At 43.2% G+C, this 13,314-nt stretch overlaps 1 protein-coding gene across 1 annotated transcript; it reads right to left on the reverse strand.

The window, feature by feature from the left end:
• Nucleotides 1-7,938: 7,938 nt before the first annotated feature.
• c1ql2 (complement component 1, q subcomponent-like 2) lies at nucleotides 7,939-9,565 on the reverse strand. The gene is made up of 2 exons (XM_075478608.1): nucleotides 8,939-9,565; nucleotides 7,939-8,682 (listed from the first exon to the last, which is right to left on the reverse strand). The coding sequence occupies exons 1-2, from the start codon at nucleotides 9,518-9,520 to the stop codon at nucleotides 8,503-8,505; spliced, it is 762 nt and encodes a 253-aa protein (XP_075334723.1). The 5' UTR covers nucleotides 9,521-9,565; the 3' UTR covers nucleotides 7,939-8,502.
• Between the last annotated feature and the right edge of the window lie 3,749 nt (nucleotides 9,566-13,314).

The following is a 13,314-nucleotide window of genomic DNA, read 5'->3' on the forward strand; positions in this document are numbered from 1 at the left end:
GATGCTGATTAAACGTTTTGACTATTCACCTCGATGGTTTATGAATTTAATGTTTTAATGCACAGCTTGGTGCAGAGCATTCAGAAACACTGTGATTAGTCGGTGAGAAACATTGGATTGCACTAAGATAAAATCTGAAACGAGCTCAGAAAGAGCTTCAAGCCCATCATCTACCATCAATGTACCTGAACCACAGATAAATGAATAAACAGGTGCAATGTGTCTGCTTTTCTTTTCAGGATTTCATTTTCATAACAGCTGTTTACAGATGCTCTTTTTGTTTTTTATATTTTCATTGAAACATTTTTGTTTCTAAATACATGATGCGTGAGCAGATATTTAGAGTTTAGCTGGTGTCTGTCTTCAGAAACTAAGTTATGGAACTTATTTCACTCATTTTTGCACTTTTCTTTTGTTCTCATTAAGAAGTTGAATACATACTTTCTGTGTTAGAATTATCTCCCTTGTTGCATTTGATAAAAAGCTCATGTATGTACAAAGCTACAGCAAAAGAAACTAAAAGAGGCATTAACACGTTAACAGATGTGCTGATGTGGGGTAGCACATCTAACAGATATATATAACAGATGTGCACACTGTCCTGCCGTGTAACATGGCCTTCAGGTGAGACATGTATCATCATGTCCCTGAACTCTGCTGGCTGGTACTGCATCTCCTGAAATGCCCCCTCCCCCTCTCTCCTCCACAACCCTGGCATGAGCTCATGGCCTTCACCCTCCCAGTCAATGAGTCGGCTTCTGGACTGCACTCTCTCAAGTAATCGCTGATTACACGGGATGCAAGAGTTGTTTTAACCAGCTTATCTGTTCCCCAGAATGCCAGCAGCATTTTCAACAACTCGCCAAGCTGTCGTTGTCCCCCCTCTGGTTGTGATCTGGCTGTCTGTGCGAGTATGGCTGTCATAAGTTGATCCAAAGAGGGAAGGTGTCATCCCCAACAAGCGTGTAGAAAAACCACAGAGACGAAACAACACTATGACTTGGCCAGGAGAAAACAAAAAGCATAGTCAAGTTCACAGAAATTAACCAAAGAACAGGAGATTACCAAAATAACGCAGGAAACATCAAAACATCAGCTCAAGGAAAACAGAAAAAGCCATCCACTACATTTGTTTATTTGACTAGGGGTTTGAGGCTTTACAAGTGCACATAGAATTATGATGATAATTCTATATATAAATATATAATAATAAATAGCTTATTATAATTCTATGCATTCTGTTTGAGATTCAGGGGAAGAAAATTAGCTCTTTGAACAGGCGGTGTATACACTGCTAAAACTATTCAACATGCAAACTGTCTGAGATGTAGCTCCTGGGTGTTTCAAAGTTTCTGAGCATTGCACGGTCTGACCTTGGTCTGACCTTGGGTGACCTTGGGTGACCTTGCTGCTATGTCCACTCCTGGGCTGCATTCAGGCTGGAGTGTTTTTTTTTTTTTTTTTAAATCAATTTTCTACAATCATTTTGTTTTGCCCTTATCTCAAAGTTTTGATTCAAGATAATATCTTAATATATCAGTGAAATGTATATGTGACTCAGGACAGTTGGTATTGTGGCACTTAAAGCAGAGCCTACCAGTCCCCATGGCTGATGAGGAATATCTTGCCCTGCAGTTTCTTATTCATACCATCCAATGTTTAGCTTTTCCTCAGCCACCAGGTATCCTTGTTGGATAAGGGTGCCGTTATGTTTCCATGAAGAGGTATGATAGATCCGGAAGGGTTGAAGGGCTGATAAAATGATGAAAAGCTTGCTCACATTTGGAGCCGGTGTTTGGATTATCCCTTCTGCAGTGTGGTAGAAATCATAAAATAACTGTCCACAATATCTTTGGACATTCTTACTAATACATAAACGAACCCCCCAGGAACGTACCAAACCCTCACAACATCACTCTGATTGTTCAGACAATGGAGCTTGAGAGCAGACATTCAAAAGTGAGAGTGATACTGAAGTGTGGTAGGTTTGGAAATGTTTAAATATAAACTTGTCCTCAGGCTTACAGGCAGCCATTGTGGGCTCAGCTGCAGCGCTTTGGGGACAAAATGCTTCTATATATGACAGGCTGCTCTAAAAACAGAGCCTGGCTGCTGTCAGACCCACATGCCCAGGCATCCTGGAATCTTCTGCCACATTGTCAGGAAAGAAGTCCTAATAAAGACCTGAGTCCCTGCTGTTTGACTTTTTATTTCCTCAAACATTAATGAGACAGGACACATGACATGGCAGAGTATGGTCTAACAGCAAAACGAAGCAGGAAAAACATTTGTAGAGGCAGATGAAAAGACGTCAGGTCAGTGGCAGAGCAGCACAGAAGGAGATATGAACGGTAAGATGGATTCAGTGGGGTTCTTTTCTCTGCTGAAAGTTTAAACAACTCTGTTCAACCAGGATAAGAGCATGTGCTGTATATTCGGAGTCCGGAAGAAAAATAATACGCATAAATATATGCAGATGTAATCTACCATCATTTAAAGAAAGCTCCAGCCTGAGCCACTGGAACAAATAAGAAAACAGCTCATCAATGGGGATGGGGTTCCACCCAAGGTATGGGCAGTCATTAAAGTCCAGTTACCATAATCATGTTTTTCAATAAACAGAATAATCATCATCTTAAGTATAATAACTACTGATAAAACTGGGAATAATGATGCAGATCTTAATAGTACAGATGCATGTAACTGTAACAGAAGCATCATAATAAACACAAAGTATTAGCATTCTTTCTTATTTACCTCACAGAATGGTGTCATCACTATCTAACATGAAGAATTATGGGATTCTAATCTATCCTAAAAATAGCTAATTAATTCTAATGGCCTAAAAGCAGAGCCTTGGGAAACATTGAGAATGACAAGGCCCAGCAGAGCCCTCCACTCTCAGTGACCCTCTGACTCTGCTGCAGGCCCACATGCATGCTGGTCACTTACAGCACCGCAGAAAGCAAGCTGTGTTTTATCCACTTTTATTCACCCAGCACCAAATCTCAAGGCACTTCTGTGATACAGTCCAATTCATTGTAATCATAATCCAATCAAATCTAATTGATTCATTTCAAAATAATCCAATTCATTCACACAGAGCCAATTCAAAAACAATTCCCCATGGACACCAACAGACTGCACTGAAACTTCTCTCTGATCCAATCCCCCGTCCTGAGCTGCACGAGGCGACTGTGGAGAGAAAAAACTCCCTTTAACAGGAAGAAACCATGAGAACCAGAACCAGGAAGAAACCTCCATCAGAACCAGGAAGAAACCTTCATCAGAACCAGAACCAGGAAGGGCAGCCATCTGCCTGGGCCAGCTGGGGGCTGAGAGGACAGGAAAGAGGGGACAACAAACACCGTAACACCAGGCCAGGGACACCTGCTGAGACACAATAAGTTTAATCATCTGTGAAGCTGAAACTCAACAGGATTATCATCTTTACACAACTGTCAGAAATCCTCTGATTAGTTCTGTCTCCCTCTATACTCTGTGTCTGCCCATTCTCACGGTCCTTCAGAGATGTTTGAAGAGTTTCAGTCAGGATTCAGAGTGCATCATAGCACAGAAACTGCACTGCTGAAAGTTACCAATGATCTCCTCTTAGCCTCTGATAGCGGACTTGTGTCTGTGCTTGTCCTGTTGGATCTCAGTGCTGCATTTGATACGGTCGATCACAGTATCTTATTACACAGACTTGAACATGTTATTGGGATTAAAGGAACTGCATTAGGCTGGTTTAAGTCATATTTATCTGATAGATTTCAGTTTGTTCTTGTAAATGAAGAATCTTCCCCACACACCAGAGTAAGTCATGGAGCTCCTCAGGGTTCTGTGCTTGGACCGATTCTTTTCACTTTATACATGCTTCAGACACCATGGAATAAATCTCCATTGCTATGCTGATGATACTCAGTTTAAAGGTGAAAAGCTGCCTTTTTCACAAAGATGAAAAGATATCTATATGAAGAAAAGGCTCATTTTCAAGCAATGTTCCCTTGGAAAGGTACTTTGTTCTGTGAGATAGATACGTGTCTTTTAAACCAGAGACATTCCCACAACATACAAATCAGGGTTCTGAATCAAAGTGTAGCACTTTAAATGAAAGCTCCCTCTCTGTCAGGAGCTGTCACACTTTATCAGCCACGCTGGCTCACTGTCACCTCTTCCCTCTCTGCTGAACAGGAGGCAACAGGTTTTATGGTGCTGCGCACACAAAAAGGCCAGCAGTGGGACGTCTCAGCATAAAACACAGTTTGTTGTTCTCCTGCCTCTTTTATTTCACCTGCCTTCAAAGGGGCAGGCAGGTGCACATGCTTTATGAGTCTGAGTGACACCTGAGCCAGGGGTCTGACACAGATGCTCCATTTCCTTTGCACCAACACCAATAAAACAAGACGATGCTCTGTGTCAGTTCCAGAAACATATATGGGACCCAGACGCTGCTGCTGGCGAGCTTTGGGCGTCACACACTAACTTTTTCTGACAAGAAGCCACGGTCCTACAAATAGGACTGTCTCACAGAGCAAACAGGGGGACACATCTCACTACAAATCCAACATGTTCTGAGAGGAGGGAAAACGACTGGCTTAGTGCATTATGCTGGAGTTTATTTTTGTCTCTTGACATTTCTTGCAGGAGGAGGGAAAGAGGCCATGCTAATCAGCAGCAGCACCCAGACCGTAGTTCATTGCTGGTTTGACTAATGTTTTATTAGCTGGGAGCCACCATATTGGCACTTTAATGCATATGTCACTTGTTCTTGGCCTGTATGTTTATCCTCAGCCAGCCGTTTTAAACTGCCCGCTCTGGCCCCTGGAATGCATTTGACGATGGTCGCTGGTGTCTCTAATGCCACGTTTCTTACTGTAGAGCTGCTAATTACCAGGGTTTTCCCTCAGCAGGTGTTCTGTGGAGTTATTTTCATGTTTTCATAACCTGTGAGCTTTCCAGCTGTCCCTGGTTGCACCCTGCTTGGGACCCTGAACAGCTCCCCTTCCTTCGGTGCTGCCCCCCCTCTCTGTGTTTCCTTTGGCGGGGCTGGTGGTGGCATACTGATTGCTCTCTGGACTCACCTGAGTCTCATCCTCCTCCAGCAATTGTGTGCCCTGTTTGCTCTCCCGGTTGCTCAGTTTAACCTCCTCTGTACTCCAGTCACTTTGTGGATCTCGTGTGTTCTAATCCTCCATCTCTCTCAGGAAACAGCAGCACTTACCTGTCTGCTACACTCTTTGCTTTCCAAAACTACCAGCTCCATGCTTAGGAAAAAAAAAAAACCTGATACCTCCACAGTGAGTCTTAGTTTTAACATCTTATTCTGAAGTAAGAATATTCCTTCAGGCTGAAACAGAGCTTACCTGCAGTCTGTTGTTCCTGGGCCTGTTTCTTCAGTCCTCATTTCTACCTTCATACCTGTAGTCTTTTTATACTTCAATAAATCCATTATGCTTGCATCTCTGTTTCTGGCCTCTGATTAAGAGTCACAATCCCCACATTATGACCACCTTAGCCCAACACACCTGTGTTGAGTGGAAAAAGATGTGCCAGTGTTTCAGCTGGCTACATATCCCTGTAATGTTGCACAAACGTGAAGCTCCGGGTTCCCAGAGACCCAATGTTCCTCCTGGCTGGATAAATAACACATGTTTACTCCCAGGATGTGACACTCCATGCCTTAAAGATCTTAACTGTGCACTTAACATTCTGCCAGTGTCCCACAGCTGTAAGTCCAGGTACCTTAATGAGAACATTTGTCTGGAATGGAGTGCAACATGCTGAGCTGTAGGCTTTATTAATGGGTTACTCCTGAAACACAAGATGCTGAGACAAAGCATCCCATTCTTACGTTTAGCAGAGCAGAAATGATGACTGCATGCAGGTTGTTTGGTTAGGACACACAGCCTCTCTCAGTCTGTCATTCAAGATAATTTAATGGTGAAGGTGCTCTTCACTACGGCCTTCACTACGCTCAGATGTCAGATTCCCCTCATTTTTCCACATGTCCTGTCTGGTTTCCTCGTGTTTGTCCATCACATTCTCTCAACATGTGCGATGTGATAAAATGCTGGCCCATCTGTGATGGCAGGAGCTGGCACACTGCTTTGACTCTGGGTGTCGTGCTGCTCTGCTCCATCTCCAGACTGTCTCTGTTCACTAACTGGGAAAAGTCAGCTCATCTGCTCCTCATCTCATCATCAGCCGGCTGTATTCAGCCCCAGTTCTTCAATCACTCGTTGCCAGATTGTTTCAGGCAACAAAGTGTGTGTTTAGAGGCTGGAGGGTGTTGTTGGGGAGGCTACTCACATGGCTGTCAGGCTGAGGAACTGAGTTCAGCTCCTGTTGTGTTCTAAAACAACTTGTTTTTTGGAAGGGTTTACACATGAAGAACTACTGAATTTGGTACGAAAACACCAGAGCTTCAGACACTGTAACTTATCACATGAAAATACTATTTTCATGCTGACACCAAGCAGGTGGCTCACTGGGAAAGTTGTTATAAGTGGCATAATGGAAAAAAAGCTGTTTCTGTCCATCAATACGTTTTATTTGGTTTCTTTTTTCCACCTGTTTGAATGTTGACACCCCTGGGTGCCCACTGTTTAGTTTCTTTTACATTGACTGTCTTTGAGCAGCTTCAGGTCCTGTCTGCCACCTTTTTCCAGCAGCTGCTGTGGCGCTCCCCTCACAGATCCTGCCCCTGTGCTCAGCCACCATCTGCCTGCCTGCATCATCCCTTCTTCCCTTCTTTGTCCACCTGCTCAGCCATCAGCCATCCTCTCATGGCTTTAAATAAACCCTGTTCAGCTGTTAGACCTCAGGGTTCAAGCGCTCATTGTTTAACACTTGGAAACATCGCTAGATCATTTCTATTTATTAGTCTATGTTGCTCTTTAGCTCCCCCTACAGCTGTGGCATGTAACACTACTGCCATTAAAACAAACCTCTGCCTGAGCCGTGCACACGCACAGCTATGCACGTGAATTTGTTGCAATGCTTTAGAAACTGACAAAGACACCGAACATGTCCAAATAAAAGATAGGGCAACGTTACAGGACCTAAATATTCTTTGAACTATGTGATGAACTGTGATGTCTGTCTGTGTCTGCATCTTTGATTCGTGCTGTGTGCCCAAATTCTTCATTTCAGTCAGTGGAACTGGTCTATCCAGCTTATCCCCTGAAGTGCAGTAACATATCTGCACAGTGTTCATACTATATTCAGAAACTGTGACCGACATCACAGATCTGCCCCGTTAGTGACAGGAGCTGAGCACAGAGGAATTAAACACTGCTTAGGAAAGTATGTCATCAGCAGACTTATGGGCCGCGTTATTGTAATCCGATTACTTTTTCAAGTAACGAGTAAAGTAAGGGATTACAATTATCAAATCTGAGCAAGCACCTAGCAAGCCGGCACAGGACTGTGAAACTCATTGAAAAACCCCCGGATCACCCCACAGACAGGACCGCTGCGGCTACCACATCCAGCTCCACCAGGCAGACCTCCGACGGCCCCTCTGCTGCTGAACAGCTGAAAACAGACTGAAGAGAAGCAGGAGACCGTTTCATTTGATTCAATTCTACATGATGGAATATGCAGAAAGAATAGAATTAGGCTGAAAGGTCAACTAAGTAAAGTAATCAGTAACTATTTCCAAGTAACTTGACCAACACTGGTCGTCAGGCAGAACACAGGCAGAAGTGATATTTTGTGCAGAATGACTTGTTGGCCCTTTGTAAAGATCCTTAAATATTCCCTCCTCCCCATTAAACCAGAAAAGTGTTTCACCTCTCCTGACAGCCATGAACCCTCACACTGACATAAAAAACAGCGCTTTATTCAAAGTTCTGATCAACATTTATGCTGAAATATGAAGACATGTGGAAACCTTTAAGCACAGCAGACAGACATTTAATTACGGATAAAAAGTTTACATGTGTTCACTGATGTTTCATGTTTTCTCCAGTAAATACATACACATGCATACATATGGATAGACTGTATAGACCTACATGTACATCTTTTAAACAAAAATAATAGCATAAAGTCACAGTTATGTCCACTAAGGGTGCCCATCAAGACATTTTCAGTTTCAACACACTCCAACACTACGGATAACCACAGAATGCACTAACAGAACACGCTTTGCCTCTTCTCTGCCAACAGGGTCTGAGCAACGAGGGGAAATCAAGCCACTTATTATATTTCTACTTAACACTCTGAGTTTGGTGCCCCGATAGTTCATATATTGGTATAGAAGCCCAGTAAAATGTATCAGCTGTACCCACACAACTGGAATTATTTTATCCTTATGGGAGGAAAAAGAAAAACTCTCAAAAAGACAAAAAAGATTACCCCTGAAGAAACGTTACGACTGAATATGGGGTGGTCCGCAGCTTTCTCTCATGGCTCTCCCGGGGGGCCCTCAGTGGATCCTCCTGAAGTTGATTCCGCCTCGGCAGTTCTGTGGGGGAGTGCGCGCAAGGTCCAGCATCAGTCTGGGTACAGAAGGAAACCGGAAAACGTGCTGTACTTGTTGTTGTTTCCACCGTGCGCCTTTCCGCCGTCCAGCTTCACGTAAATCTCGTCTCCGGAGTCCAGATGCAGCACAACGCTGTTGCTGGCGTAGTCGTAGTTCTGGTCGGCATCCTGCGCGATGGCACTGGCCCGCACCTGGATGGGGAGTGAGAGACACTGAATCATACGCACGAGCCAGGGTGCGCGTGGTGCCACTCACAATCAAAGCTCATAGTAAGAAAAATGTTATCGACTGTAAACAAATCAAAACGGAACCAGGATCCACTCTCCGGCCGTGCGTAACGCCGGACAGCAGTTCAGCTGAGCGCATGTGAAACACTCACCCCGCCACTTCACTGTTTGGTGAGCGCGTACACAGCGCGTGGTCAGAGTAAGCAAAGGGAAGATTTACCTGCCCGTTTTTGCACAGGTCTGCCCACATGCTCGTCCCGTCGCCTCCGCGCATCAGCACATGGTAGGTGAAGTAATAAATCCCGGACACTTGGCACGTAAACTTTCCGGTGGTCGAGTCGTAGTGGTTCCCCAGGTTCGTGACAACATCATCGAACCGCAGCACCTCGTATCCCTCGTGAGGGTTTTTCAGACCCACATAAAACGCGATCTTTGCCCCGTCAACAGCAGAGCTCAGCTCCCCGCTGGTCTCGCTCTGCGCTGTGGTCAGGACTCCGGGATACCCCGCCTTTCCAGAGTCTCCTCTGTCACCAGGCGGCCCTCTCGGACCGGGGGGTCCCGGTTCGCCTGGTGGCCCCCTCGGCCCGGGTTTCCCCGGCCGACCCTGCTCACCTTTAGTCCCTTGAACAAAGCTGGGAGAAGGGATGGCGCTCAGGTCCTGCATGACCTCCAGAGCCGTGGCGCTCGGTTTGGGGTTGTAAGGGTCACAGATCATCCTACAGGTCCCCATCATCTCATAGTGCGCATCGCTCCTGGAAGTTTGGACCAGCAGGGGGATCGCAATGATGAGAGCCAGAACCATGATGATGCCAATCACCGCGGCGACGATTCTCCTCCTCTGCAGAGTCCGGGAGGCACGCGCTAACACATCCGTTTTGCTTTGGGAAGTAATGGTGAAAGTTTGTAGGAGCGGTAAGAGATGAGAAGAGAAGGGAAGAGAAGCAGGGAGTCGCTCTGAACCACGTTATGAGAGCCCGGAGCCTGAGGCGCGGTGCGGCGCGGCACGGCACGGCACGGCACGGCGCGGCGCGGCGCCACTGTCACTCCGCTTCACACCGCTGACAGCGGGATTATTGGTCTTGTCGTGGCTGCACGCGGCGGATCTCAGAGCAGAAAGAAGCTGCCAGTGACTTTTGTTGGACTGCAGCAGGCACGAGGGGAACAGAGAGCTGTTGACGTAAGAAGCTGAGGGCAAAGCCATTTACATCAAGATTTCAACAAAGACCATCCCACTTTTATGGGTGAAACCCCTCTGCAGGGAATGGGATCAAGAAGCTTTGAGTTTCCACACTGCTCCTTTATGTCCAGAAAACAAAATCACCGTCAAAGAGGGGCCAAGGAGGCAGAATAAAGAAGCAAAACAGAATCAACTGAGAGCGGTGTGATCCTGTTAGAACCTTTACAGTCAGTGATCTCAGCTGCTCTGATATATCTTTGCTTGTATTGTATTCACCTCCGCATGAGGACCGTCCTGCAAAATGCATTTCTCCCCACTGAAGGAGTGAGTGTAGTGTTTTATTCCAGGTGCAGGTGCACACACACACACACACACACACACACACACACACACACACACACACACACACACACACACACTGACTGAAAGACTAGCTTTATTCAGCTTCATCAAAGGAAATCTTGATAATCAGGTGCAAAAGTCGAATGTTCTCCCAGTGTTACATCGAGGAGGTAACAGGAAGAAAACAGACTACAACAAGGTAAAGTGTGCCGTGCTCACATATAACATGGACCGCAGAGTGGATTCTGCACACAGTTTTCTACTAAAGTTACTAAAAAATAAAAAAATGTTTGTTTCACTGACTGTTTATGACCATAATGTTAATGTGGCACTGAGGAATTAAAACAAAGATCGATCCTTGGTTGAACTGAAGCTTATTGAAACTGTATCAGAAGAGTTATGAAATACCCAGATAAATATAGAATTTAATTCAGAAAAGTGGGTGGTCTTCATCTTCTGTCCAGAGCTCTCATGCCTTCCCATTAAACTCTCCAACGTCCACAGACAAGCTCACCCATGCTGTTTCTGTCATGTTTCACAGTTCTGCTCATGTTTTATGTTTCTGTCATGTTTCACAGTTCTGCTCATGTTTTTTGTTTCTGTCATGTTTCACAGTTCTGCTCATATTTTATGTTTCTGTCATGTTTCACAGTTCTGCTCATGTTTTATGTTTCTGTCATGTTTCACAGTTCTGCTCATATTTTATGTTTCTGTCATGTTTCACAGTTCTGCTCATGTTTTATGTTTCTGTCATGTTTCACAGTTCTGCTCATGTTTTTTGTTTCTGTCATGTTTCACAGTTCTGCTCATATTTTATGTTTCTGTCATGTTTCACAGTTCTGCTCATGTTTTATGTTTCTGTCATGTTTCACAGTTCTGCTCATGTTTTATGTTTCTGTCATGTTTCACAGTTCTGCTCATGTTTTTTGTTTCTGTCATGTTTCACAGTTCTGCTCATATTTTATGTTTCTGTCATGTTTCACAGTTCTGCTCATGTTTTATGTTTCTGTCATGTTTCACAGTTCTGCTCATATTTTATGTTTCTGTCATGTTTCACAGTTCTGCTCATGTTTTATGTTTCTGTCATGTTTCACAGTTCTGCTCATGTTTTATGTTTCTGTCATGTTTCACAGTTCTGCTCATGTTTTATGTTTCTGTCATGTTTCACAGTTCTGCTCATATTTTATGTTTCTGTCATGTTTCACAGTTCTGCTCATGTTTTATGTTTCTGTCATGTTTCACAGTTCTGCTCATGTTTTATGTTTCTGTCATGTTTCACAGTTCTGCTCATGTTTTATGTTTCTGTCATGTTTCACAGTTCTGCTCATATTTTATGTTTCTGTCATGTTTCACAGTTCTGCTCATGTTTTATGTTTCTGTCATGTTTCACAGTTCTGCTCATGTTTTATGTTTCTGTCATGTTTCACAGTTCTGCTCATGTTTTATGTTTCTGTCATGTTTCACAGTTCTGCTCATATTTTATGTTTCTGTCATGTTTCACAGTTCTGCTCATGTTTTATGTTTCTGTCATGTTTCACAGTTCTGCTCATATTTTATGTTTCTGTCATGTTTCACAGTTCTGCTCATATTTTATGTTTCTGTCATGTTTCACAGTTCTGCTCATATTTTATGTTTCTGTCATGTTTCACAGTTCTGCTCATGTTTTATGTTTCTGTCATGTTTCACAGTTCTGCTCATGTTTTATGTTTCTGTCATGTTTCACAGTTCTGCTCATGTTTTATGTTTCTGTCATGTTTCACAGTTCTGCTCATGTTTTATGTTTCTGTCATGTTTCACAGTTCTGCTCATGTTTTATGTTTCTGTCATGTTTCACAGTTCTGCTCATGTTTTATGTTTCTGTCATGTTTCACAGTTCTGCTCATGTTTTATGTTTCTGTCATGTTTCACAGTTCTGCTCATGTTTTATGTTTCTGTCATGTTTCACAGTTCTGCTCATATTTTATTTTTCTGTCATGTTTCACAGTTCTGCTCATATTTTATGTTTCTGTCATGTTTCACAGTTCTGCTCATGTTTTATGTTTCTGTCATGTTTCACAGTTCTGCTCATGTTTTTTGTTTCTGTCATGTTTCACAGTTCTGCTCATATTTTATGTTTCTGTCATGTTTCACAGTTCTGCTCATGTTTTTTGTTTCTGTCATGTTTAACAGTTCTGCTCATGTTTTATGTTTCTGTCATGTTTCACAGTTCTGCTCATGTTTTATGTTTCTGTCATGTTTCACAGTTCTGCTCATATTTTATGTTTCTGTCATGTTTCACAGTTCTGCTCATGTTTTATGTTTCTGTCATGTTTCACAGTTCTGCTCATGTTTTATGTTTCTGTCATGTTTCACAGTTCTGCTCATGTTTTATGTTTCTGTCATGTTTCACAGTTCTGCTCATGTTTTATGTTTCTGTCATGTTTCACAGTTCTGCTCATATTTTATGTTTCTGTCATGTTTCACAGTTCTGCTCATGTTTTATGTTTCTGTCATGTTTCACAGTTCTGCTCATGTTTTATGTTTCTGTCATGTTTCACAGTTCTGCTCATGTTTTATGTTTCTGTCATGTTTCACAGTTCTGCTCATGTTTTATGTTTCTGTCATGTTTCACAGTTCTGCTCATGTTTTATGTTTCTGTCATGTTTCACAGTTCTGCTCATGTTTTATGTTTCTGTCATGTTTCACAGTTCTGCTCATGTTTTATGTTTCTGTCATGTTTCACAGTTCTGCTCATGTTTTATGTTTCTGTCATGTTTCAAAGTTCTGTTCATATTTTATGTTTCTGTCATGTTTCACAGTTCTGCTTTTGCTGACGCTGTGACGCTTTGCGGTAAGACGTATTGCATCACTTCCTGTTACCTTGCTTGTGCACTGTGGAATTTCTTGCTCCGCTTGGAGTACTGATAATCACTTTATTTCGATCTATAACTTACACAATTTTGCATAGTTAAACTCTATAGCTTACCGTTCTGTTCTAACACACTCCTACAGATCTTTAATCTTTATTCTCACTTTTTAGCGGTGTGTCTGGTTCTCTAGCGTAGCATGGCTACCGGTTCTCTTCCTCCTTCTCCTGC

Source organism: Odontesthes bonariensis, chromosome 12 (genome assembly GCF_027942865.1).
Source record: "Odontesthes bonariensis isolate fOdoBon6 chromosome 12, fOdoBon6.hap1, whole genome shotgun sequence".
Classification (NCBI taxonomy): domain Eukaryota; kingdom Metazoa; phylum Chordata; class Actinopteri; order Atheriniformes; family Atherinopsidae; genus Odontesthes; species Odontesthes bonariensis.